The 26518-nt window shown below is 49.9% G+C and overlaps 1 protein-coding gene across 1 annotated transcript; it reads left to right on the top strand.

The window, feature by feature from the left end:
• The first annotated feature begins 831 nt into the window (after positions 1-831).
• On the top strand, positions 832-24523 carry RAMP1 (receptor activity modifying protein 1). Its single transcript, XM_050340081.1, has 3 exons — positions 832-903; positions 15073-15211; positions 23502-24523. The coding sequence occupies exons 1-3, from the start codon at positions 864-866 to the stop codon at positions 23755-23757; spliced, it is 435 nt and encodes a 144-aa protein (XP_050196038.1). The 5' UTR covers positions 832-863; the 3' UTR covers positions 23758-24523.
• The last annotated feature ends 1995 nt before the right edge of the window (positions 24524-26518 follow it).

The following is a 26518-nucleotide window of genomic DNA, read 5'->3' as shown; positions in this document are numbered from 1 at the left end:
GTTTCTTCCCTGGTCCTGTAAAGATGAAAGCAGGCCTAGGCTCTGCTGTGCCACATTATTAACAGCAGCTGTTTCTGTTCCCTGAACTTGATTCTGTAATTAGGCAAGTGTTAATAGTTTAGGAACACCTGACTCTCTGGCGTGCAGGCTGTTTTGTTTCTCTTGGGGAAGCAGAAGTGTCTGCAGTGTGAAACACTCAAATGAGTGCACTGTGGCATTCCTCCAGGTTTCCTTGTTTATTGTTCTTCTCCCTTTGAAAGGGAGAGCTGACTTAAAATGTGAGAGAAGCGATCTGTGGGCCAGTGACCTCGCTGCAGCTGAAGCCCTCACCTGCTCCTAATAGCTTATCGTGAGCAGCCCAGGCAGGCATTGCTGTTCAGACATGATTTGGTAACGAGCTGCAGGTGGAGCTGTAGGAGCTCAGTAGTGAGGTTCCACTCGGTTAAAAAAACCTTCTCCCTACAATTGCGCTGCATCCTCTATGTTCATATTCAACACATAAAAGGGGGGAAGGCAAGATTTTAATCCTCAGGCTAGGGAGAAGTTTCTCCGGTGGAGATAGAAGCAGGGCTAAGGAAACCGCGTGGGAAGAGGGACTTCTCGGTGCTTCTGAATTGTTCGCTCCCTTCCCCGCGGCTCTGGGCTACGGCTGCGGAGTCGGAGGTAACGAGAGCCTCGGCTTCATCCTGCAAGCGCCTCGGGACAGGTTTCCGCTTCTTCTCTGGGGAGAAGGGGGTGTTGCGGACGGGCGAGCCCCGCGGAGCGGGCGGGGCCCACGGCCGCCCCGGGCCCGCCCCTGCGCGCAGCGCGGCGGGCGCGGAGCCCGCCCGGCCCCGGCAGCGGAGCCGCTCCTGCCCGGGGCCATGGCCCTGCTGCCGCGGCGCTTCCTCTGCTTCGTCCTGGGTAAGTGCGGGCGCCGCGACACAACTTCACCGGGGCCGGTGGGGCGGCGGGAGAGGCTCCCTGGGAGCCGCTCTGCGCTGGGAAGGGGCGCGCAGCCCCGGCTGCCTCCTCATGGGCTTCACCGCTCACACCCTGCTGTCCCTGAAACACGGGGAGCCTCCAGCCTGGCGTCGCTGGCGACACAGCAGGTGGGAATCGGAAGGAGAAATTATCCCAGAATGCCGGGATGCATCGCGCTTGGCCTGGGAATCTGAGGTGATGATGCTGTTGGAAACAGCCTGCTTTGTGTGGGATTCCCCGCTTGGTAGGTGAGAGGTGCTGAGCCGTGCTCGTGCTGGCAGCCGTCCTTGCCTTTTGCTGCACACTTTTAATTACTGCTTTAGGAGTCTCTTTTCCCATTCCTGAGCCGCAGGGCGAGCAGGCAGCCAGAAGTGCTCATTCAAATAGACTTCTCTTAGGTGAGGTCGGATGTTCCAGGTTTTACTGGTTGGAAATTGCTGTTGCCCGGTTGTTGTCGCCGGTGCAGCGTGCCCTGGTTTCTGTGCTGCTCCTGACATTTCAGTTGCAATAGAGTTGTGCCGTGCTTGTCACCTGTGCACCCGCAGCAGAAAGCTCTGAGGGATCGTGTACATGTGCTCTGTAAAAGTGTGTTTATTTGCAGCACTTAAAACCATGAACCCTTGTCTTAACGCTGATCTTTCATGAAATCAAAGTGCTCCTAGAGGACACACAGATTTCTCCTTCTTTCCCTTCCTTCTCCTGTGCTGGTTTTCTCCTCTAAACCCTGGTGAATAATGTGCTGAGCTGTGGTGCAGGTAGTGGGCTTACCTGTACCATCTGCTTAACTATTTACCTCTCTTCAGCTGTGCAGGGGCAGGAGAAGGCTCTGCCCTTGGGCAAGGCACATTCTCTGTGCTGGGTTGCAAGGAAAGGCTGCGGGTCCCTAGCTGGGGAGCGAGTGGTTGGTGCAGAAACCTGTGCCTGGTTTTGCTGCCAGCGAGCACTAACTCCTGCCAGTTAGGATTTCTCTCTGCTTTCTTTTCCCAGTCCATTCTCATTTTCCTGACCCTTCCTTCTCTTGATCTGGGTACTGCAACAGCTGAAAGTGAAGCAGGAGTTGCTGGTACTCCAGGCTGCTCTTTTCCACCTCCAATGGGCTTGGAAGCAGCAGGATGCTGCCTCTGCCTGATCACAGCTAATGATGGTGCTGTGAACGTGTTTGTCTTAACCTACATCCTTCTCATGGGATTATTTTTTTTTTGAGCACACTCTGTGCTATTTAAGAAAAACCCAGCCTTTTTGTGCCTTTCTGCTTCACAGCCCTGCATGCAGACAGGGCTACACTGAAATTGCAAGTGACAACTGAGTGCCCAGGAATCGTGGTAGAGTCATGAATTTTGAGGTCACTGATGCTTCTGAGGAAGCAAGTATTTTAAAATGAAAAGAGTATTTTGAAAAGGGGAGGATACAAAAGGTGTGGGAAAAGCTCTGCTATTATATGTGCTGGGATCCTGCTATTGTGAGTGCGGAGCTGGCAGACAACCTGGAGTGCCTCTGCTTGACACCAGGTCTGGCACTTGTGTGGGGAGCATCATCTCCGTGCCTGTAAATCCTGCCACACTCTGTTTCAGGGCCTCTTTGGGCAGGCAGCAGGGAGGGAGGGTGAGTTTTATGGCTGTGTGTTGGTGTTTTCACTGCCAGCTCGGTGGGCCTTGGGACACTTGGGAGGCTTCCTCGGTCACTAACACACCTTCCCTTGCAAACTGTTGAGAGTTTTATGAGCACTGAGTGTGGTTTATGGTGGTCTCCTCCCCAGAGCTGGGTTTCTGGAGATATGTCCATCTCTGTAGGCAGCTCAGCCTGAGCTCAGGGGCTTTCCTGTGGCTGGTCCTGCCCTGGCTTCTGCTCGCTGTGTTCAGCTGTGCTCTGCTGCTGCAGCCCACAACAGGATGCAGAAGTGGTTTTCTGGCTCAGAAGAACCAGATACTGTGTGAGATCCAACTTCTGTTGCTAGTTGGGAACATCCTGTGTGCTCTGTGACCACAGCCTCTGCAGGGCTCCTTGGTGGTGGGGGACAAGTCCCTGGCCTAAAGCTGGGCGAGATGTACTGCCCAGCTGGCGACTCCCAGTTTTGTGTGTGGTGTGGGCCATGAGAGGATGGGATGACACAGGCCCTCTCCCTGTCACCATAAACCCCTGGCTGTACCAAAGCCACAGTCCAAATCCTGGTGGGATTGGCCAAGCATTCCTCCTGTGCCAGACAAGCCTTTCTTTTAAAGCTTTAAGTAACTTCCCACCTCGCTGCAGAGTCTTTCAAAAGCAGTGATAGTCAGCGAATCGGCCATCCTAAAAATAACCTTGGTTTCATTCAGCAGGCCTGAGATCCAGCTGTATCCCAAGGTAACTACTTCCATTAAGGTAAAATTAGGCTTTTTCTGTTTTGTTTTTTTTTTTTTTTTCTTTTTTTGGCTACAGCTCCCTGCAGAGGCTTCTCAGGAGGGGATGAGCCATGGTCTTGCTCATTGTTAGTGGGGCAGTGATGATTGGCACCACATCAGCTCTGCACTATATTTCAGTGTTTAAGGGCAGTGCTGGGCTGTGCTCTCGGATTTCTTTTGGGTTTAGAAAGCTGCATTACTGAAAGAAATGAGGCAGTTGTAAATAAGGCTGGTAAAATATTAATATATCATTGATTCCTTCCATCTTCTGTCTATGCTGTATGGCACTGTTTGCATATTCTGCAAAAAATGATGCTTTCTTAGAAACAAAAGGTTTTGGCACTGTTTATGACCTCTCTTGGAAAACAGGAAATTTTTAAGTTCATTTGTATCCTCTCTTCAGCTGCTGGCATCCCTGGAGTCATAAGAAAAGGTAGAAATGTAAAACCTTTGAAATCCTTCAGAGTATCTTAAATCCTTCAGAGTGTCTTAAATTGTAACTGTATGTATGAACAACATGACTTTGATCTCTGGTCCAAGATGCCTCTGGGAAAAGATGTGGCAGTGAGAGGAGATGCTTCGGGTTTTCTGCACATGCCTGAGTGCCTATGAGCCTACAAGAAAGATAAAGAGGGACTTTTTATGAGAGCATGTGTAGGAGAAGGGGGAATGTCTTCACAGTGACAGAGGGCAGGGTTGGATTACATGTTAGGAAGAAATTCTTCTTTGTAAGGGTGGTGAAGCTCTGGCACAGGTTTGCCCAGAGAAGCTGTGGATTCCCCATCCCTGGAAGCGTTTGAGGCCAGGTTGGGTGGAGCTCTGAGCAACCTGATCTAGTGGAAGTCCATGGCAGAGGGTTGGAATGAGATGGTCTTTTAGGTCACTTCCAACCCAAACCATTCTGTGATTCTATATTCCTGTTGCCCTGTAACCATCCTTAAACCACCTTGATACCAAAGCTTGGAGCTTTGCAGGCTGTGATCATCTCATCACTTGAATTTGCTGGATTCAAAAATTAAAGGAGTAAGAAAAGATGAACAGTAAAAGTAATGAGAAAGGGAAACCTCTGCAGGAGCAGCTTTGAGAGTCAGGCAGCTGCATGGTTACTGCTAAATTTTGGGGGTATATTTATGTGTTCTCTCAGCACAAAGCACACTCAGTAATGCCAGCCAGTGATTTGAGTGCCTCTTTTATAAAAGTGCTAAGACTTCCTTTAGAATCTAATTGAAGGCTATTGTGTCTCTGGAAAAATCTTCCTCAGTATTTAGAGTTTGCCATGTTAGAAATTCCCGACAATAAAGTAAAACATCCTCCCTTTCAGAGCATCTCTTGAGATGGAGAGGACTTGAAACTTCCTAAACATTAAAAGTATGTCAGTAGGGAAGAACAAATTGCCTCCACCCTGTAATTTCTTATATGCTCCCATACAGTTCTATTCCTACAGAAACCAATGGGCTATGGATTTGGTACAGTGGATGGAGGCTGTGTTATCTGGTCAGGAAGGCACTTGGCTTTGAGAAATTGAATTGCATTTATTAACTCTGAAATGCTCTTGAATTAAAGAGCCATTAAAGCACCGGCACCGTGATCTCCTATTTGTGATGACCCAGGAGGTTGTGGGTAATGAAAACATAAATGCTGTGACCTGGTTGGAATGAAATTAGAGACCTCATAATGGCTAAAAATGGGGTTGGCATCCTTTATGTTTTCATAGGGTTGGGAATCATTATCAGGTCATTGCAGAGTTAAGGGAGGTCTTGAAAAGCTGTGGGTGGGAATCTGGAGTTATTGCTTTGCACTGGCAGGTTCATTGTGCCTCTCTGGCCAGCTGTGCAGTCTGGTTCTGTCAGCGTTAGTGGGTGTTTGGGGGAGGTTTGGGCCCCAAAGTGATGGTTGTGGTCACAGCCGTTCCCAGCACAGACCTGCACCGAGAGGACCAAAAACACCACAGCGTTGGGGGGAGAAGAGCATTGCAAACCCCTTATAAGGGAAACAGAGCATGTTTCAGCTCGGTAAAATAGCTAAATGCCTTTTTTGCTTCTGAAATGTATCTGTGGCCAGGGTAATTCCCGCTGTGGGTGGGTAAGTACTAGGGAATCCTTGCCCCTGTCTGCTGCTGTGCTGCCTGCGAGCTGGCTGCTTTTAATCATCAAACCCAGTAATGAACCTCCTCAGTGTTCTCAGTCCCTTGTCTCTCTGCTTCTACAATGTGAGCTTTTGAGGATTTAAAAGCACATCTGTCACCTCAGGAAAGTATCCCAGCAGGGCAGTGGGCAGCAGCCTGGATGAAAACCTCTGGATTTCGGCCAGGGGCAGGATGGAATCCCTCTGGGCTTCCCTGTATCCTTTAGGTTAAAATGTTGGGAAAGGAGCAGCGCTCTGTGTGTGTGTGAGTTGCAGAGAGGTGCAATCTCTGTGTGCTGTTCAGGTGGAAGGAAAGAAAACCGCATTGAGAAATCTCTGTTAAAAAATAAATTATTTCTGGGCTGCTCACAGGGCTCAGCAACAGATTTTGGTCTGGAAACTCTACATTGAAAGTATTTAGTCAAGCTGCTGTTCTGTGCAGCCTGTGATGAATGCACCAACAAGACTGAGACTATTTATTTTGGTGTTCTCTCGAACAAACTTTTTACGTTTACTCACTATGTACTTCCTTACGGGTGGTCTGTTGGCAGGTTTTCTTGTCTCAGAGGTAGTTCAGTCAGATGGTAGATGGTCCCGTGTAGCAGAATAGTCTGTGTTTAATGCACTCAAACCCGTTGAAACCTTAGCCGGCCGGATCGCAGCGTGTTGTCTACAAACCACGGCCAAGCACTTTTAACCTTGGTGTTACTTTCCCTGTTCTTATTTTAGCCGCAGTCAACTGAAATAGCCGAAGGAAAAAATACTCTCGGGGGGTGGGAGGAGAGTGCATTTGCCTTTAGCGCATTCCTGAAATCTTGAGTGTGGTGGCTGCTCTGGTTTTTCCCTGGGTTTCTGCAGCCAGACCAGGCTGGGTTTGAGACCGAGCTGACATCTGGCCTCCCATGGCGTCCCGAGCTTTGTTGATGTTCTAAAAATAGCTCTAAAGCCCGGGTCTAACACTGAGTTAAGGTGTTGGGATGGCAAAGCTGGAAACCACAGTCCTCCCCCGGAAGAGAGGAGGGAGGTGGCTCGTTCTCAGGGCTGGCATCCCTTCAGCCCCTGGCTGCTGCTGCCAACCTCGTGGGCTGTTTGAAAAAGAGGGATGCACATAATTCCACGGGGATCCCTGGTTTCTTTCACCCTCCTTCTGAGAGCAGGTATTTGATGGTGGTTGCAGGCAGAGATGGTTTGAACTCAGGGTGGTGAAGTCAGGGCTGTGCACACGTTGCCAGTGTGTGTCTAAAACCTGTGTTTTTCTTCCATGAGTTCAGTCAAGGAGAATTATTTTCCAAAAGACCCCGCTATTCATTAAGGATATAATTATCTTTGTAACTAACAACTCATGGCAGATTTTTCCCTCCCCTGGTTTGCAGTCAGCCAGCAATTGGATTTCAGCATGGCAGGGTTTGCAATTCATTTCTCTTTCCTCCTTTTCGGCTAATTTTGATTTTATTTTACTTACTGAATGAATTTTGGAGGGGAAATAAAAGTATTTGCCATTCTGCTCTCTTCAGAATCAATAGGGACATGTTTCTGAAAAGGTGCTTGGCAGCCTCTAATGGATAACAAGGACATTCTGTAACTCATGCTAATACAGGTGAATACTCAGAACCTAAAGGCCTTTAATCTGATTTTTTAACTCGGTGTAGGAAAAGAGAACTTCATTCCTGCTCCTGGAATGGTGATTCATTTTATTACACAAAGCAAGATAAAGAGGTAGCTTTTTTTTTTTTCCCAGCCAGCACTAATGAGGTATTTTGCATACAGCTGAACATAATCATGAAACCCAAAAGGATCTCAGAGGTTTTAAATTTGGCATCCTGTTGTGCTTGTGAAGGAAGGAAGTGATTTATCCATTGAGCTGATATTTTGATGATCTATAGGCATTTGCTTTTTGCCAGGATGGGGGTGTTTGAGTTTTTGCTGTCACTTTATAGCTATTCCAACAGGGCACAAAAAAAACTCCCTAAAAATAATTACCAGGGAATTTTTAGTTGAAGTTGAGGTAGGAGCCAGCTGCCTGGAAGCAATGCCTGTTTGAGGGCGTTTCTCTTAATTTTATGATTTTTTTTTAAGCAAGTGCCATGTTAAGACCCTTGCAACCAGCGGATTTGATGATATTTTTGTTAACTAGGGAGTGGGATTCCCGCTCAGGCCAAGCTGTGAGTTGAGGGGAGGGTGCATGGGTTATCCATGGATACTGGGGCCAAGGCAGGAGCTGGGCAGCGTCATCAGCAGAGGTGAAACCCCATGTGGGCAGGCTGAAGGCCAGGGTGGTTTTCATTTCAGTCTCCCAGATTATTTGCCTCCCTGGAGAGCTGTCACTCTGTGGGGCCACAAAGCTGGGATGGGTGGCAGGGTCCAGGGAGAGGGCGTGGAGCTGCTCCCGTTGCCCCTCACTGCGCTGGGGGAGAGCAATCGCAGCACTCGGGTGGGACGTGCTGGGGTGAAACCTGGTGCCCTGTATTGCTTCAGAGCAGGCTGTAGGCTCGGGTGTGTTATCAAAAGATCATCAGGCTGCCAAAAAAATAGGGGTGTAGCCAAAGGTCCTTGTGCTGGCACCTGTGCCAGGAGCCGTGTCCAGCTGCCGGTGTGCGGCTGAGCTGGAGCCAGTGGCTATTTGGGATCCACTTGTTTCCGCTTGACCTTCTCCTGTTACTGCCTTTTACTGTAAGTAAGTCTTCATGCCTGGGGATGTTTATCCCCAAGAGTGTTTCTGGAGCATCCAGCCTGGCTTTGGTGAAGCACAGCCCTTGCTAGCTCTGCTCCTGTGCTCATCTAAGCCGTGTCCCTCAGAAATGGGACTTCTGGGGATGGCCCCAGCGTGCTCCTCAGACCCACCACATCTTGTGCTCCATTCCCTAAGATGAGGAAGCCTTTGGCCCCCTTTTGGAGGGGATCTGCAGCCCAAGCTTTCCACATGACCAGGTCCCTGACAGGGGACTGTCCCCAGCCTGGCTGAGCGGGCAGTGACTTTCTGTGCCAGTCTGCATTCAGGTGTCCCCTGTGTCCCAGGCTAGCAGAGTTTTACACTGCCTTTCACCCCTGTCTACACCCCTGGCACAGCAGAGTGCCAGTAAAATTTCTTTACCCAAAGGGCTGTCAAATATTGGAACAGGCTGCCCAGGGCAGTGGTGGAGTCCCCATTCCTGGAGGCACTTTAAAGCCATGTGAGTGTAGCACCTGGGGGCATGGTTTAGTGGTGGGCTTGGCAGTGCCGGGTTGAGGGTAGGACTTGCTGGTCTTACAGGGCCTTTCCAACTGAAACACTCTCTGATCCTGTGACCTGGGGAGCCATGGGGAGGCCCATGGTCATGTTCTTCCCTGGGGCTGCAGTGTCTGGAGCTCACTCTCCAAAGCAGCACGAGCAAAGCCACAGCCCCATGTGTGTTTTCCAGGGGAATATCCATTTTCCCACCGTTGAGCTTTCCTAGCCCTGCCTCTTCATTTAATGATTTTTCCCTGCTGTGAGGCTTTTTTCTGCTCTCTGAGCCTGAGTGACTTCTCCCCTCTCCAAGTTTCCTGAGTCCTTAAGTGCTTTGAAAGCTTTTATGTGGCTTCATGGCAGTGAAGCTTTTGGACAGGCAGAATTAGGGGTGAACCCTCCATCTGCAGAGCTCATGGGGGAGCTCCAGCTGGGCTTTGTAACCACGTTCAGGCCGTGCTTATAAACTGCTTTGTTCACTAAAGGAGCTGAGTAGTTTCCTTCTGCTGCTCCATCTGCACCCACTGGAGCAGAGGGCAGGCAGGGAGGGGGGAATGCTCCATCTCTTCTCCGAAGTGAGAGGTGGCAGCGTGTCCAAGACGTCCTGGGATTGGCCTTCCTAGGTCCTGGGAGTCAGGCAGATCTTCCCCCACCTCCCAGCATCTGCTCTGCCTCTGAAATCCTCACTGTGCCACGACTCAGCAGCGTGTTGAAAAATCCCCACTCCCTTTCAGCACATGAAAACCCCAAAATCCCTTGAGTTCCCTCATAGTTTACATCCTGAGTGGTTATGCTGGGAGAGAAAATCCTGTGGATTAAGGGACAGTGCCACAACACACCAAGCGAACAAGAGCGCAGTGGGGAGGGGAGACAAGAGGCTACCTGGTTTTGGGACCTGAAGATATTTCAGAAACATCCATGAGCAGGTTTGGGACTGGATGATTCTGTGCAAGTCTCTTGTCTCCCCCATGAACACCTGCAGGGTGTGGGCCCCTCCATCCATCTCCTTTCCCAAGCTGCTGCACAGCCCAGACAGCCCCCAGAGGCACTGCCAGATCCCAGCAGCTTGGGGAGGGGGCCAGTGCCCCCAGTCTGACTCAGCCAGGGAGGAGAGGCTTTAAAAATACATTCCCCGTGTAAAACCAGGACAGAAATAGCCTTGTCAGGGCTCAGAGGTTTCATTTGACTGTGGGGGCACATCCTGGGCTGTCAGCAAGCAGAGGTGTGAGCAGATGGCTCTCTCCTTTCTCATAGAGGAGCACACAGCCTTGGGCCGGCCACCCTGCCCTTCCCAACTCCAACATCTGCAGTTTTCTGTCCCCCAGCTCCAGCCAAAGTGGGACACAGCTTTGCTAAGCACCAGCTTAGTTTGTCCTAGTGAACCAAGGCAGTGTTTGCCAGCTCTGAAGGCTCTGCTGAGCTGGTGGCTGCCCGAAGCAGCCCCGGTGGGAGGTATGTTTTTAAGCAGAGGGAACCAGACCCTTCCCAGGGGTCTGCAGATACTGGCTCTGCTGAGTGAAAGGGAAGATGCTGAGAAATGCAGTTCCTGAGGACTAACCTGGCTGGTCTGTGTGTAAATGGGGGGTCCCAACACCCCCCACACAAAGGAAGGGTTGGAAAGGAAAATGAGGCGGCCTGGGGGAATGAACATGTGCTTTCAAGGCTTTTCAGGGCTGTGCCTGCAATATCCCCCTGCTTAAAACCTGCTCTCCTGGAGCCATGTGGTACCTCCAGCAGGGACATGGAGCTGTGATCCCCATTGGAGGTTCTTTGGCACCAGGGTGAGGGGCCTGGAAGGGACAGCTGTGAGTCTGAGGTGTCTGGGGGTTGTTGGCCACAAGAGAGGGGGACAAAATCAAGTTTGGGGTTAGCCCTAAGAGACCACCTCCTTCCCAGCTGGTGAGTACGTCTGTCTGGTTAGGCTGTACCTGGTTTAATCTCACTACGTTTGTACCTGCTGGGACAGGATTCATCCCACTGGATGGGGATGTTGCCGAGTGCAGGGCTCGGATCACGCACAGCGAACGAACACTGAATTTCCAGCTCTTACTGTGTTTTATTCTGCAACTGAGGCTTGTTTTCAAACAGCAAAACCACCAACCCAAAAGGGAGGAGAAAACAGACTGTTTTCATCTGGGGCCTGTTGAAGGCACTGATCATTTCACACTGGGGGGTTACAGCATCTGGGAGAAGCCCAGAGGAAGATACTGGGGTGTTTGTTCTTAGAGCCCAGAGCTTTGCTGGTGCTCCATGTACCTTGTTCATTGTCAGCCCTCTTGTGAATGTCACTTTGCAGTTCTCTGCCATCTTTGGGGTTTAATGAGACCTCCAAGCTTTTAAGTGAGTACATGGCTAATTCCTGCTCTTTGCTATGAAGCCCTGAGCAGTTTCCTCCCAAAGGAAGATAGTCACCACCATGGATTCAGCAGCTGGATCCATTTGGTGCTCTGGGCTTCTTGGAGGTGCTGGGGTCCCACCCAGTTAGCTCCCTGAGTTAATTTTATACAGCCCCTCATGAGAGGGGAGAGTAGGAGTGGTTTTGAGTCCACCTTGGTGGGATCTCCCCAAAAATGAAACTGCCTTACTTGGGACTCACTACCCCAAACTCTCCCTGTGCACACATGCCTTGGGCAGCATCCAGAGGTTGAATGCCAGAGAGTTGGAGTGGCAAGGCTTGCAAAAATGCCTGGGAACTTGGAGCATCCCGTGCCATGCCAGTCTGAAATGCTCAAATCTGTTCCTGGGCTCCATGGTCCTCCCTGTGCCTACCTCCCCATGGGGCTTGTCCCAGGAAGGCAAGCCCAAGAATTCCCGGAAAACTAAGGAGAATGTGGCCAGAGACCAAGGAATTGTGCAGAGGGGGCACTGGTGTGAAATGCAAAACCTTCCTTGCGGAGAAAGCTCAGGGATTTCTGCTGGTGAACCATCACCGTGACAAGTATGTGGGCTCACAGTGGTGGCAGGAGGAGGGGGTGGTACCCACCAAGCTGTTTCTGGAGGGGAGACCCAGAGCTCTTGGCCAAGACTCTAGCTCTAAGAAGTGCAATCTAAGAAAGTCCAGTTGCTTTCACAAAATTTTGGTAACGGTTCAGGACCAGCACTATTTTTCCGTAGAAATGAATGTGTGGCAGGTTTTTTGCAGCTAACTTTCAGTAAGCTGAGTCCTAGTAGATGCTTGCTGGAACTCTCCAGGTCATCAGTACCAGGGCAATCAGGAGGATCTGGAATGCCTACAAAAACTGTCCTTCCAATCACCTCCCCACTGCTGCTCTCCAGATGTTTCCTGTGAGGAGGCAAATGAAGGATCCTTAAGCTTACATCTTTTAACAGGCAATCAGGGATTCTCTCCACAGGGAAGGTTGTTCATCAGCACTTCTAGTGATAGGAGAAGGGAGAATGACTTCACAGTGACAGAGAGCAGGGTTAGATAAGATATCAGGAAGAAATTCTTGGCTGTCAGGGTAGTGAGACCCTGGCATGGGTTGCCCAGAGAAGCTGTGGCTGCCCCATCCCTGCAAGTGTCCAAGGCCAGGTTGGAAGGGGCTTGGAGGAACCTGAGATAGTGGAAGGTGTCCCTGCCCGTGGCAGGGGGGTGGAATGAGATGAGCTTTAAGGTCCCTTCCACCCAAACCATTTTGGGATTCTGTGATTCTCCATGTTGAGGTGGCACCTAAAGACCAAGCAGAGGTACTGCATGGCTACAGTGGGATGCTCCCACGGGACCACCATGTTCCCACAGCTCCTGATGCCGTTTTTCCTGAGGGAACGGTAGTGCCGGGGGCCCGTGAGAGGGGAGCTCTTTGGAGGCAGCTCAGCCTCGGTGTAGTCATGTTTTGGAGCTCATTTATTCAGCAGCTCCTTATGGCCTTCACAAATGGATGCCGCTAAGTACAGAGATGTGACCGCTCCGGAGCTCGGTTATTTACAGCTCACTGCAGCTGACTTACCCCATCTCCATCAGCAGGGCTGAGGGCAGAAGGAGAGCCTTCTGGAATGAGAGCCAGGAGATACAAAACTCTCTCCCTGCTTTTTTTTTCCCCTTGCTGTTACAGACCCTGAGCTCATCCCAGCCTGACACAGGTGTGGGGGAAATCTGTAAAGCAGCAGGGATCTGCGGGTTTAGGTAGGTACCGTGTGGAAATGTGGCAGGAGCTTCTCCTCACTTTGACCTTAAAATGTGTAATTACAGCTCAAATCGTTTCTCCCCAGTCAGCTGAAAACAAAAGGGCTTTTTTGCCTTGCTGTGTCCAGCTCCATCCTGGCAGCCCTTACACAATGGGCTCTGTTGGGCCTCGCTCCTCTTGGATGCTCTTTGCCTCTGATGTGTAAGACAAAAGAGCCCTTCACCGTGTTAAAAATCAAATTTCCACGTGAAGGATCTTGGTCCCTGGCTGATGGGTCTGGTTTTCCTGCTGACTACCAGCTGTATGTGGCTTGCAGCTCCTTGCAGCCACTTTGTGGTTCTCAGCTGCTTCATCCCCATGGTTTATTCAGTGTTTCTCCCCCTCTCCACCCAAGGTGGAGCTGCCTCTTAAGGTGTTCTCCTCCAAGCAGCTGTGCAGTTGTCAGGAGACATTTGGGCATTCCAAAGGATAGCTGTGGGCAAAGGACTTGTCTCCAGGCTCACCCATGCCAAGTGAGAATAGGGAGGAGCAAAGCCAGGCAAAGGGCAGCCTGGACATACTCGATTAACTCCTACTTTTCTTTCTCCCTGTGCTGCTGCATCAATGTTGAATTCCCTAAAGTGGCTTTGTCTTCCTCGATTTCTCTCCCTGCTTTGTGTGTCTCACTCATTTCTTCCTGGCTCTGTTTCCTGCTTTGCTCTTCAACCCTCTCTCGGCCTCTCATCCATCTGCCTTTTGGTCTGTTCTCCTCCCCAACTCTCCCCTCTTCCCTCGTGCTCTCCTGCTCTGCACTTCACAAGTTCCCCAGCAGCATTTTCTCTGCAGCTGCTTGTCCAGATGTGTGATGGGCATAATATTTACAGGGCCCTTGTCCTTTACAGTCCAGTGGCTGGCCTTCACCGAGGGTGGCACCTGAGTCTCCCTCGGATGCTGGTGCTCGCTCAGCCGAGGGATGGGAAGGGGGGAGAAGCTTCCCAGCCATCAATCATCCTTGAGCCTGCCTAGACCGAGATTTGCAGTCCAGGCCTCACATAAAATTACTGTACCTTCCTTTCTCCTCCTCCCTCTGTGCTTTGCTTCAGCAGCTCAAACCCTCCCATTTCAGAGCAGGGCTCATCTCTGGCTGAGGTGCTGTCAGGTGAGCCCCTGGCTGGTATCAGCTGGGGAGAGCTTTAGATTTTGATAAACTCAATTTTATTATTATTGCAATAGTGAGGGTTTAACGTTCCTTAACACCTCTTGGCTCATTTACTCACAGTTGGTGGTGGGAGGCAGTGTGGGAGCCCTGCAGCCAACCAGAAGCATCACCCAAATTCCCGGAGTTCCCACCCATTGCCACGGGATGCTGGTACCTGTGTGCTCCGAGGATTTTGGGGACTGCAGAGGGATGATGTCCCATGGTGATGTCCCTTGGCCACTACATGAAAGCAGCTACATTCTGTTGTGTTAAAAAAAAAATAAGATATAAATAAAGCACAGAGTTATTCACACGTGGCAAAAAATAGAGCTGGTATGTGATGCCTGCCTGCAGTGTACTCTAGGAGCTGAAGAGGCATGAGCTGGCTCTTTGGGACCAAGGGAAAGGTATTATTTATAGCCAGGCTCAGTAAATCATCCCTCTGAAGGTTTGTTTCCCCTTCCCTTTGTAGAATCCCTGTCCTTTTCCCTTTCCCCCTGCTAGAACATGGCATGGATTGTGCTTGAGCCTGTAAGCAGCATCCCTGCCTTCCCTGCTCTCAAACCAGAAGGCACCATGTGGCAGAGACATGTTCCCAGAGGGGGGTTAAATCAGCACCAGGAATGAAGTGCCCTGTGCCAGACCTCGTACTCCGTACAGGTGGACATTTGTTCCCAAATGTGGCCCTGTGCAGGTGTTTTGCTCCAGCAGGGACCTGGCTGGGAGCCGTGGGGTTATTCCCCACCTTCCCCAACGCCCTTACTCATTTTGTAAACCAAAAGCCTGGGCTTTTAAAGTCCAAAGGTGTCTGCCAAGCAATCAGCAGAGAATGAATCCGTGTCCTGGCTTCTGACTTACCTGGCATGTCTTGAATAATGGATTTATCAGTGTCAGGCACTCGGGAGGGGAATGGAGGCTGGTGCTGCAGGGTCTGAGGGGTGTTAGGAGGTGTCTCAACCTCAAGGAGGTCTTGGAGCAGCTGGTTGAGAGCGGGATTGCTTGGGTGGCAGCTCTGCTGTGGTGGGTGCCCTCTGGGGGGTCCAGGGGCCATGACCCAGCACAGCAGAGCCTGACCCTGCCTGCCCCTGGCCTGTCTTCCAGCCCAGCACTTCATCGCGGTGACGGCATGCCAGGAGCCAGACTACAGTTGGATGATCCGGCACTACTGCCTGAAGCAGTTCCAGCTCAGCATGGAGGGCATCGGGCAGCGCCTCTGGTGCGACTGGGACGAGACTGTGGGGTAAGTGAGGCCTCTGCTCGTCCCTCTAGTCCTGCCACCCCGAGCCCACCTGCACATCCTTGGGTTTGGGGTTTTATTTCCTGGCAAGGGATAATCAGTGTGCCATTTCACTCTGCTGCTGGTGCTGCCCTGGCTCCACCCCTGCGGGGTCCAGCTGAAGGGGCTTCTCCATCCTGTGGGGACACAAGGTGAGCTTGGAGGGGAGAGCACTGGACGTTGTCTGTCCGGACTTCAGCGAGGCTTTTGGCACTGTCTCCTGTAAGATCCCCACAAACAGGTGTGGGCTGCATGAGCAGACAGCAAGGTGGGCTGGAAACTGCCAGAACAGCCAGGCCCAGGGGGTGTCAGTTGTTGGACAAACGCCAGTTGGAGGCCAGCAGCTAGTGGTGTGTCCCAGGGGTCAACACCGTCCTGCTTGACTTCTCCATTAATGATGGACCTGGGGGTCCTGGTGGGCACCAGGTTGAACATGAGCCAGAAGCATGTCCTTGTGGCAAAGAAGTGAATGGGCACAGAAGTGAATGGGCACAAACTGAGGCACGGGAGGTTCCCTCTGAACACCAGGTAATGTTGTCTGGGAATCAATGGGTTAATAAAGCAGCAGATTGAGACCCCTGTCATGGCTTCTGGTGACTCATGGCTCGATGGACATATTTTCCGTGAGATCTTTCATTTTTTTTCTCAGCACTCTGGTTCTCCAGTCAGTCCAAACCTCAGCTTGAAAACCCCGTAACCCACTGAGGGGCCCTCAGACCCTTTCTGTGAGAAAATCCTAGGCTGTTCCACTGGAACTGCTGGCTCACCCCATGCTTCCAGGAGTTGTGTGTTGATTTTTCTAAGCAACTAGAGGGAGAGGCTGGAATGGTATGGCATGCAGTCCTCTGCTAAGCCTCCTGTTTGTAATCAGTGTCAGCGGTGATTATGACTTGGGAGAAGCAGAGATGCAACTTCCCTAGTGGAGCACCTTTGGGGGATAATGAGGGTGATAGGGGAACCCTGCTTGGTGCAGCCCCATCAGGGAGAACAGGGATGTTGCTTGCAGGGAACGTATCTGACTTTTGGGGAATTTCTTTCAGTTTTATTTTTATTGCAAAGCACCCAAACAGCGCTTTCCTTGGATTAGCTCTTTCCCATTTATAATCAGCAGAGTTTTTTCAGTACAACCATAAATCGTTCTCCTGGTGATGAGATGGTTTTGGTTGAAGTTGCAAAGACTGTTCAGGGGTGGCCACGTGTCACCAGTAAGGCTTGAAAAAAGAAAGTAAAACCCCTTTTTCCACCTTCAGCGGACTTTCCATATCATTCAGCATTGTTGTGCTGTGGCCTTTCCCTGGGAACATGAAGCAGAGGACAAAAATGAGCTCTTGGGACACCAGTGGGAATGGAGGTCAGCTGGAAATGGCGAGCAGGTGGCGCTGCATGCCATGAGCTGTTTTGCCCAAAAATTAGAGGTTTTGCAAGATTTTGGTTGATTTCCTGCTTCGTGGCCCTTTATTCTGTGCCATATCAAAAACTACACACACCTGTGTTAATGTATTTTAAGGTCAAAGGTTGTGCTCGGTGATCTTGGAGGTCTTTTCCAATTGTAAGGGTTCTATGGTTGTATTCTGTGATTCTAAATATACATACTGGGTGTGCTGAGTGTCACCCAGGGACAGGACTTGCTTTTGGTCCTGGTTCAGTGCTGTCTACAGCCTTGATGAGCTCAATCCATCTCCTCCCCTGGCAAAACCACTGCCCAGGGAGCAGAGGTGTTTAGGAGAGCTTGTTCTTTATCTCCAGAATCCTGTTTTTCTCCTAAATAGCTTTAACTAAACTCGTTATCCTTGAGGCTCTTGGAGGAAATATTGATAAGCTTGCAGTGTTTAATTTGATTGCCTGAGTCCCTTTGCTGCCTGTGAACACATGGCTTGGGGTCACTTAAGAGATGACATTCCTCTGATCCTCTTGTGCGCTCAGAACACTGGGAAAAATCAGGCAGAAAAAGCTCAGCTACTGCAGTACATAAGCTGCAAGGATATGGGGTTTGGGTGTCCACCTTGCTCAGCAGCCTTGCCCCCTGGGTGTGTGTGAGTCACCAGCTCCTTCTGGACAATGAGCAGGAGTGGGCAGCGGGTGGCATTGATGGCTGGTCACCCCTCTGGCTTTAGGGGAAGGGTTTGACTTCCTCCAGGTGTGAGTCGAAGAAATGGAAATAGCCCACCTTTCCTCTAGAGCCTGTTCTTTCCATATCTTCCCCCAAACCAAGGAATTTTGATGCTTGAAACCTGTCGGAAGCGAGGAGAGATGCTGTGAGGTTTTACCTCTGCCAGGACCTGAACAGCTTCAGGTTTGGAGCTGTGATTTCCTATATCACAGCGTTTAAGCTGGAAAGTGTCTGCAAGACCCATCTTTTCCTGCTCAGTTGAGGATGACACGATGGGAACATCTGGATAAATGAATTGTCTTAGCAGAGTTTGTAATTTTGGTTCATTGGTCCTATTTATAGGCTGCAGATGCTGCTCCCATCTTACCCTCAGAGGCATTACCTGAGCTCTGGCCTCACTGGTGCTGCAGCGTTCCCACGTAACCGAGGGGTCTCTCGGCACCAGGGGTGTTTGTTGAGGTTGGGCTTGGACCATGTGGACAAGGACCAGCTCTCTGGGAAGGTTTGTCCAACACCACTGAGCTCTGCTGGCTTTCTTAGCCATGCTTATTTACAGAAAGTCGATGTTTCTGAATATGCAAGTCTTGATCATGGAGCAGGGGAGCTCGTGTGAGCTGCTACACACTTCGGGAATGGGATGCCAGGTGGTTTTTCATACAGTAGTTCATTCCAGAAGCTGGCCATGAACAGCGACTCCTGGGAAGGGAGAAGGACTAGAGTGTCCTTCCACACTGAGAGGTGTTTTCCCTTGGGTCACCTGGTTTTCTTTCCTGTCCTCCTCCCCAGAGGCCGAGCATTCTGGAGTGGCCTCCGATGCTCCTCAGATCCTCAGCATTCTGGTGTTTTGTTTTCAAAAAAAAAACCAAAACAAACAAAAGAAACCAAAAACATGGGCGGCTGCCCTGGGATTTAAAAGCCAGACTGGAGCTGCAGCGGGGGCTCCTCCACTCCATGGTGGTGGCCGAGCTGCTTTAGCCGGGAGCTCAGCTGTGCGGGATGAATTCTCCCGAAGACCAACTCGGCTATTTTGATTCCCGGGTCCAGGTTCGTCGGCGTGGTGACTGAGCCGGGGGATTAGCTGTGTTCTCCCTGGGGGCAGCTATTTTGGGGATGTGGAGCGCTGCTGCCAAAACTGGGGTTGCTGGAAGGGTCGGGTGCCGGCCGCCCTCCCACGAATGCGTCAGCAGGAGCTGGTGACTTCCAGCTATTTTTCCTGCTCTGTTGTGGCCGTGGCCAGGGGATGGAGTTGCCTGACAGTCCGTGCACGGCGCGGGCGCAGCGGGACGGGAAGTACGCAGCTGCAGGTGTCACTCCAGCCGAGCAAGGTATCTTCATCCCGAATATCTCCTCCCTGTGGCATGCCTAAATATCTCCAGGGAATGCTTTCCCCTTGCCGCGGGCATCCTGCGGGGAAGGAGCTCCACGGTGGGATTGTGCTGGTCTGACAGCTGCAGCCAGGGGTGGAGCTGCAAGCTCCCAGCTCGCCTGGTACCCGGCCCTGGCTGGGGGCTGCTCCCGCAGCTGCCAGCACATTCACGCTGTGCCTTCAGGTTATTTGTCCATTATTTACACAAAACAGATTGATCCATTCCCTTATTGTCTCATTATCTACTTATTTATCTTCAGCTTGCCAGGTCCCACTGGATACCCCTTCATCCTGTCTCTTGCCCTGCAGAGGAGGAAATCAGTGTTTTCTTTTAATTTACAAAGCAAAAGGAAAGCCTTGTGGTGTTTTTCCCGTCAGAAGCATGGAATTTGGGTAGGATAGGAAATATCCTGATACTTGTGGCAGAAGAGAGAGCTGTCAGTCCTGTGAACCCCAACCACAGTGTAACACCACCCACATCCAGGTGCTGTCAAGGAATAAATGCCAGATCCAATTCTAGTCTTGTTTGCAGTGGTAAAAAGACAGAGGAATTCCTTAGGATTTGTAGCAGTTGTAAGCATTTGGATGCCATCAAACCCTTAATCAGTCCTTGACTGCTTCCCAGGCTTGGCCCTGTCGGAATTTAATGGAAATGCAGACCAGCTAGCTCAGTGTTGGGGTAACAGACCTGAATCATCTTTATTAGAAAATGGAGGGTTTTTATAGGGATTGGGGAGGAAGGTTCAGGAACATGAGAGGAAGATGGGAGGAGCATGCTAATCCTCCAATCTGGATTGGGTATAGGGAAATACATAAACATAGGGAGCATATACATATGTATACAGGGGTAAGATAGCAACAGGGTAAGTCAGGGATTGGTCGAGCTGCTGTGGCTCCACGAACTGTCCAATGGCAGCTGACACCAGCTCTTGAGCACGATGTCCATGGCAACCACTTGCAACATGATGACAGTTGAAGCTACAGCTCGATGATAATATCACACCTAAAAATCACTATAATACAGGCTGTTTAACCACCATAATTATGTTCTTTACAATCATAAAAACCACCTCCAACATGGCCCCATCCCCATTCATCCCCAGGTAGTCCACGGTGTCCTTTAAACCCAAACCATTTCCATGGTGACACGGAAAACAGATTTAATTGCAGTTCACGTGGGGTAAGGAAAAATATTGAGAAGTAAGTGAGGCTACCTATTTCCCTGCAGTGGTGGGATTGTTTGTGAAAACCTGCCTTGCTCCTGGTGCTGTCCTACAGCAGCTCAGTAATCACAAGTTCTTAATATTTTTGTAGGAATTAAAGCTGGTCTTTTGGAGTGTTCCAGAGGATTTTAACTTAAGATGATGCTGTTTAAGGTAAAACCAAAGGAGAGGAGGAGGCGGAAGAAGCAGGAGGTGGTGTGGCCACAGACCACTTCTCCTTTCCTCTTCTGCCATTCCTAGTGGTCTCCACAGAGACCCTGGGGAGTTTTTGGAAGCCCAGCCAGGGATCTTCCCGTGTTTAACCCCTGCTTTCGGTAACCACCGTAAGGCCCTGCTCAGCAGTTTCAGTGAGCAGGCAATGCCTTTCTCCTGCTTGCAAGGATATAACCTCTGGAGGCTCTTTTGGAAGTTCTGAGTTGGAGGAGATGGTGTTTGGGAGATGGAGATTTGCAGGTGAGTCATGGGGTTGGCTGAAACCAGAAGCTTGACCCACCTTTGCCCTGGGCAGAATGGAAGCTTGGCATAAGGTTTATTAGGGAAGCCTTCCCTTTGAGTCAGGAAGTGCAGAGAGGACCCTCTTACTTCCTAAACTCCTCTAAGAGAGGAGTCTGTGTGTGGCTGGATCCAGTCTTAGCCCCAGACTTTGGCAGCAGTTTATGTTTAAAGGATTATATAGGTGGAATTGAATGTGTGACTTTTGTCTTGGCAAACCAAATATATTTTATGAATAAATTATTTATTTTCTTAATGATATAATATTAGACTAAAAGGCCTTGCTCAGAGTTATTTACTACACAGCACAGATAATTATAACTATGGATATGGTGCCCTATTTATTGAAGCAATATTGAAGCAATGCTATTAAAGCAAGCAAAATAATTATTGAGATTGATGTTACTCACCCGTAGCAATGGCTGTGGGTAAATCCTGAACCCCCCTCCTCCTGCCCTTCTCCGTCCATCCCTGGTAACTTTTGCAAATAGGGTACAGTTCAAACTGCTTTACCCCCACTTAGGTAGAGCATCCTGCTACAACTTTCTCTCCAAAGAGAGTTTTAACTCTGTCACTGAGGGTTACAGCTCTTTTTCGACACCAGGAATACCATGATCATCCTTGCAGCTCCTGGAGCTCAGCTCAGCTTTGCCTGGTATGGCAGGGGACCTCACTGTCCTCTACTGGATTGTGACGAGAGGAGGGAGGGCAGAGCTGGGCAGGCAAACAAGATATTTCACCATCAGCCCGGGATGAATTCCCAGTGGGACGATGCTGGCATGGTGCTAACGCAATAATGTGGCTCTGCTCGTGGGGAGAGAGAACCAGATGCCGATTTGGAGATGCAGTGGGATGAATGTTTGCCGTGGCTGTGGCAGGGAAGAGCATGCTCAGCCTCAGCCATCAGCACTGCTGCTCTCCGGTGGGATCTTGATCCCATCTGACGAGGCATTGCAAGCAGCCTGGATCTGACCAGTCTGGTTTATCCGATCCCAGCGAGTGGATCCCTTTGGGATCCTTCTCTGGTGCTGGGGATGCCATCCCCTCTGGAGCAGGGGGGCTTTAACTAAGCAAAAATCAAAGGGACAAAAGATGTAGGGTACAGTAAGGCACCCCATCAACCCCTCTGGGGTCCTCGTAGGCCCAGAGCCCCCTCCCAGCGCTGCTCGTGGGGCTAGAGCTGCTCAGCTCGTCTCTTCAGCTCCAATTGCTGCAATTCAACCACTGCCTCCGTGCAAAGGGCAATTACAATTTATCCTTTCGTTGCTGGCACCACTTGGCTTTGGTTCCTTGAATGTCTTCATGTCTAATGATGGGAGCAGCTGTTTATTTCACGGAAGCGCGGTCGGAGCTGGGGAAGGGCTCAGCTAGCTGCTGTATGACCCTTCAGCTTTAAAAATAGCTTTTATTTACCTCTCTGTTAACACTGTCCCTCTGGTTCCTGAAGATCCTTCGACTCCCGAGATCTCCTAAGGATGCTGATGGACAGGAAATGGTAATTTTGCACATTGGGATGCTGAGCAGAATCTGCTTTCAGCAGCTGCAGGCACCCATTAATTAAATCACCGGGCTCGGCGAGGGCTCCCAGTGGTGCTGCCATGTGCCTACTGGCACGGCCTGCCCCAAAACTGGGCTGAGGAGCTGCACAGCAGCTGTGGAGACTGGCTGGGAAGCTGCTTATAAAATAATTCTTCACCCAGGTGGGTTTTTAATTGGCGAGCTGGGGTTGGGTTTGCTTTGCTCCTCTTGGATTAGATGTGACTAATTGGGATGGGGGAAAAAATTATGTACTTTTATGCATAGCGAGTTTTAAAGCAGGGAGGGTTTGAAATGCACCGTAATACGTGGCCTTCCAGAGGATGGCTGGATGGCCCAGCACAGGGACAGTGCTTCAAAGCAGGCAGTTGGTTCCTATGCAATCTTCTCACTTTCAGGCAATTAAAAGGAGAAATTTAAGTAGATTTGGTGTACTTACTTATTTCTGTCCCCCTTTGGATGAATCCACACCAGCTGGAGGATGGTGCTCTAAAGGCTGGCAGCCAGACAAGCTGCCATAGGTTTCCAGAAGGTCTTTGCTTAAAATGTGGGTCCATCCTTTATTTTTTAGTAGCACTAGTTCAACCATGAAATCCCTTAAAAATTAACACAAACCAAACAAAACCACCCCAAACTTGTTGTTTCTGTAAATATTATTTCTGTTTTCATGTCCTTTTTTAAATGAAAAGCCACTTGTGCTTTTGGCTGTGGGTGAGCACTCAGAAGTGCCATCAAAGTGGCAAAAACCTGATGGGAATGTTAAAAAAAAAAATCCATATATCTTTATACCCTTCTAGGTAAAAAAATCAAAACCCCATATAGTTTTATATGGGTTATATAAATTTTTAAAAAAAAACACTACATGTTTTTATAGGGTCAGATATATCTGTCTAGCTACAACCTCAAAAAAATTGCTAAAAAAATGTAATAAGTAAAAACTCAAATACAATCTCAAATAGGAAGTACACACCTCTGTGATAGAAAGTATATAATATATTGCACAAGGAGGGATATATTATATGGCCTTTATATGTTACATAATCATATAGTATATACATTTTATTACTTTATATACATATTGTATAGTGTATATTATGTATTGTAGAGATTTTTATATTATACATTATAAGGTAAATCATGTAATATATTGTCTATATATATAGTTATTATAATCATGTATTATTATCTAACATATATATATATAGCATATAATATATAACATATAATAGCATATATATTATATAATATAAATAAAATATATGATAATATGAATATTATATATTATGTATATTATATTACACAGTAATATATTATTGAATAAGAATATTATCTAATAAAAGGAACATTATATAATACATAATATATAATACATACTATGTAATATAAAATACATATGATGTGCTATATACTATCTATATAATATTTTATATAAAGTATACAGTACATTTTGGGGTGTGGGGGGAGGTGGCGTGCCCGTGTCCGGGTGCTGGTCCCCGGTCCCACGCGGTGCCCTTGCCTGTGTTGCAGCACGTATGGGGAGCTGACCAACTGCACGGTGCTGATCGCCGAGAGGCTCGACTGCTACTGGCCCAACCGGCAGGTGGACGAGTTCTTCGTGGCTGTGCACAGACAGTACTTCAGGAACTGCTCCCCGTCCGGGCGGGCGCTGCACGACCCCCCAAACGCCGTCCTGTGCCCCTTCATCCTGCTGCCCGTGCTCGTCACCCTGCTCATGACCGCCCTGGTGGTGTGGAGGAGCAAACGCAGCGAGGGCATCGTGTAGAGAACGCCCCGCGGCCGGTAGAGGGGAGGGACGCGGGGGGATCTCCTCTGGAACGTGCCTGGCTTTTTGGGAAGACCCTGGCGGAGGAGCATCACGGAGGGTACCAAGCGCTGGAAGTAGAGACAGCACCGCTACTGCTCCTCTTCACTGGTACCCCCTCGCTACACCCCCGGCAGTTCCCCAATGAATGCATCATTTACGTCAGGGTTGTTGGGCAAAATGGGATTCCGGGGGCCAGCGAGGCTGTCACAAACTGCCCAGGCAGCTGGGAGTCCTCCTGGGATACCAGGGAGCACCACTGACCCCGGGCATCAGCACTGCTGCAGCTCTGCTCCGCCTGGCCCAACTGCTTCCTCCCTGGCAACCCCCACCGTCGTGTGCCAAGAGAGGAGAATTTTTAAAGAAAAAAAAAAAATTGTACAAGGAAAAAGGGTGTGTGGGGAGTTGAAATCCTGCTGTTCCTGCAGTGCTGGCGCAGCATTGACGTGTAACCGCGAGGCCGGCAGGTCTGGGTGCAGCGAAGCCTCCACACCTTCCTCTTTTTGTCCCTTTTTTTTTTGGTTCCCCACACTTGGAAAGGCATCCTTTCCCCCAGCACCAGGACAAGGCCTGCATGGGGTGGGTTTTGCATGGATGACAGGCAGCAGTGGGTGAAAGTGAGTGCTGGGAGTTGGTGGCACTAGTGGTGGCCATGGCAATACCCGGGGGCTAATGAGGAGTGGGAATAAGGTGCTTTTCCTACCTAAATAAATAAGTACCTATATAACCCAGGTGCCTGTCTCTGGTGCAAATCCTCAGCTCTCACCCATTCCATGAAGGCTGAGGTCAAAGACCCCCCCCCTTAACGCCCAGAGATCACCCCAAGTGTTGACCCCCACCCTGTGGGCACTGGGGGTCCCAGGGAGGGGGATGGAAGGGCTACCCCTGAGGTGACAGGATCCCTGGGGATCCCTAGAGGGCGGTCCCCAGTTGTGGGTGGGCAGGTCAGGGGTCCACCCCTTTGGCAGCATCCAGGAGTGGGGGGCAGATCCCTTGGTGGGAGACTGGGCAGCACATAGGATGGGACCCCCAACCCTACCACTGGTCTCTACCATCCCTGACATCTCTAGACCACTCCAGCCCCCTTCAGTGCTCCCTGGGGAGACTCAACTGCTCTTTACCACTCACATTTCCCAGAAAGCCCTCCCAAATGGACAAACCAGGCAGTGGGACACACAGCCCTTCTAACCCAAACCACTCTATGATTCTACCAATATACACAGAAATACATATAAATACACAAATATTTATAAATATATAAACCCCCCAGGAAAAATTAATTCAGTTTGTTTTCCTGGATGGTGAGGTGATGGGATCTTGCAGGATGAAGTGTAATTCTCCCAGCTCTGTGTATCCTGGATAGGCACAAACCAATGCTCAGGCCTTCTTGCTTAGGGAAAGGAGGACTCAACATCCCTTCAACGAAAAGATTCTAAGTGTAGGACCACTAGAAAGACAGGCTAGAAGGCACATTGCACAAAACACCTACTCTTATTAAAGTATTTAACAGTATCCAAACTTTATTATTCTGCTTATCTCCTCCAGGCAAGCAAAAACACAGGGAAGGGATTTAACAGCAGGATTGTTCTGGGAGGTGGGGATGGGCTTTGCGAGCTTCAGCTCTCTCTATTCTCTGGTACCCCAAACCTGGTGCCCACCCTGGCACAGCTTTCCTGGCTCCCTGGAGCAGCACCCTGGAGCTGCTCTGCCTTGGTGCATCTGCAGTGCTTTCCTGGGACAAGATGGGAGCCAGGTGTGGATGACAGCCCAAGAAATGGGGAGTTCAACCCCTTCTCCTGAAGGATGGAAGGTGATGACAGTGCCAGGGTGCCACTACAGCAAGGATTACTCATCTTCATTACAGCAAACTGGTTCAGAGTTTTCAGCTCAAAAACAAGAGAATCCTTCTGATGTATTTCTGGATGTATTTCCCAACCTTTCTGTTTTTGTGAGTGTTTTACTTCTTACCTTCCCTGACATTTCTGTTTGGGCAGCAAAGATCTCTCACTGCAGCTGCCTGCTTAAAATAATAGACTAATCCATGATTAACTGTGAACAGACACGCTGGCACTACTATCCTCAGGCACAGCTCTCCTCCTGCATCCCTGCATTTCATCTCCCTGCTTTCCCAGACCTCCAGTAAAAGCTACAGGAGCCTGTGAAGCTGTAATGGACAAGGCACAAGGAAAACTTAAACACACCAAGTTTTGCTTACAGTTCGCACCCCAGTTCTGCCACCACCTCTCACGATGGGAGATAATTTTGATTTCTGTCAGCGTCTGCAGAGGAACAGTAGGAAAGAATGAACGGGGGTAAAAACCCAACAGTCAATGCCCAAGTGCTATACACACACACACACACACCCCTGCTCTGTAGGGAGCCACACCGACATTTGTTTCTGTGGTTTATAAAAGCTCAGATCGGTTCCATCACCTCCCTCTGGGTGATCCCAATCCTGGATGATGCCCAGGAAGCTCTGGCATACGGACTGAAGTGACTCTGAGGTACATGCTGCTCTCTCCTGCATGCTCTCTGCTCACACACACTGTGTCTGCCACACAGCTCCCCACAGAAAAGGCAATTACAGCATCAACACCCTTCCCAATCACTGAGAAAGCCGTGTGCAGGAGTGGGGGATGGTGTATTGGGGGTCCCAGCTCCATCAGTCCCTTCCAGTGCAGGAATTTGGAGAACACAGTTAAGTGTTTTCCAGGTTAACAGT

Source organism: Myiozetetes cayanensis, unplaced genomic scaffold (assembly GCF_022539395.1).
Source record: "Myiozetetes cayanensis isolate MyiCay16 unplaced genomic scaffold, myiCay2020 scf9, whole genome shotgun sequence".
Lineage (NCBI taxonomy): Eukaryota > Metazoa > Chordata > Aves > Passeriformes > Tyrannidae > Myiozetetes > Myiozetetes cayanensis.
The sequence above is the reverse complement of the archived record's forward strand: the minus strand, read 5'-3'. Positions and strand labels throughout refer to the sequence as shown.

Coding starts and splice junctions, on each gene's coding strand:
- RAMP1 (XM_050340081.1), top strand. CDS start 864: ATGGCCCTGCTGCCGCGGCGCTTCCTCTGCTTCGTCCTGG. Junction 904..15,072: donor CTTCCTCTGCTTCGTCCTGG/GTAAGTGCGGGC, acceptor CCTGTCTTCCAG/CCCAGCACTTCATCGCGGTG. Junction 15,212..23,501: donor GACTGGGACGAGACTGTGGG/GTAAGTGAGGCC, acceptor CCTGTGTTGCAG/CACGTATGGGGAGCTGACCA.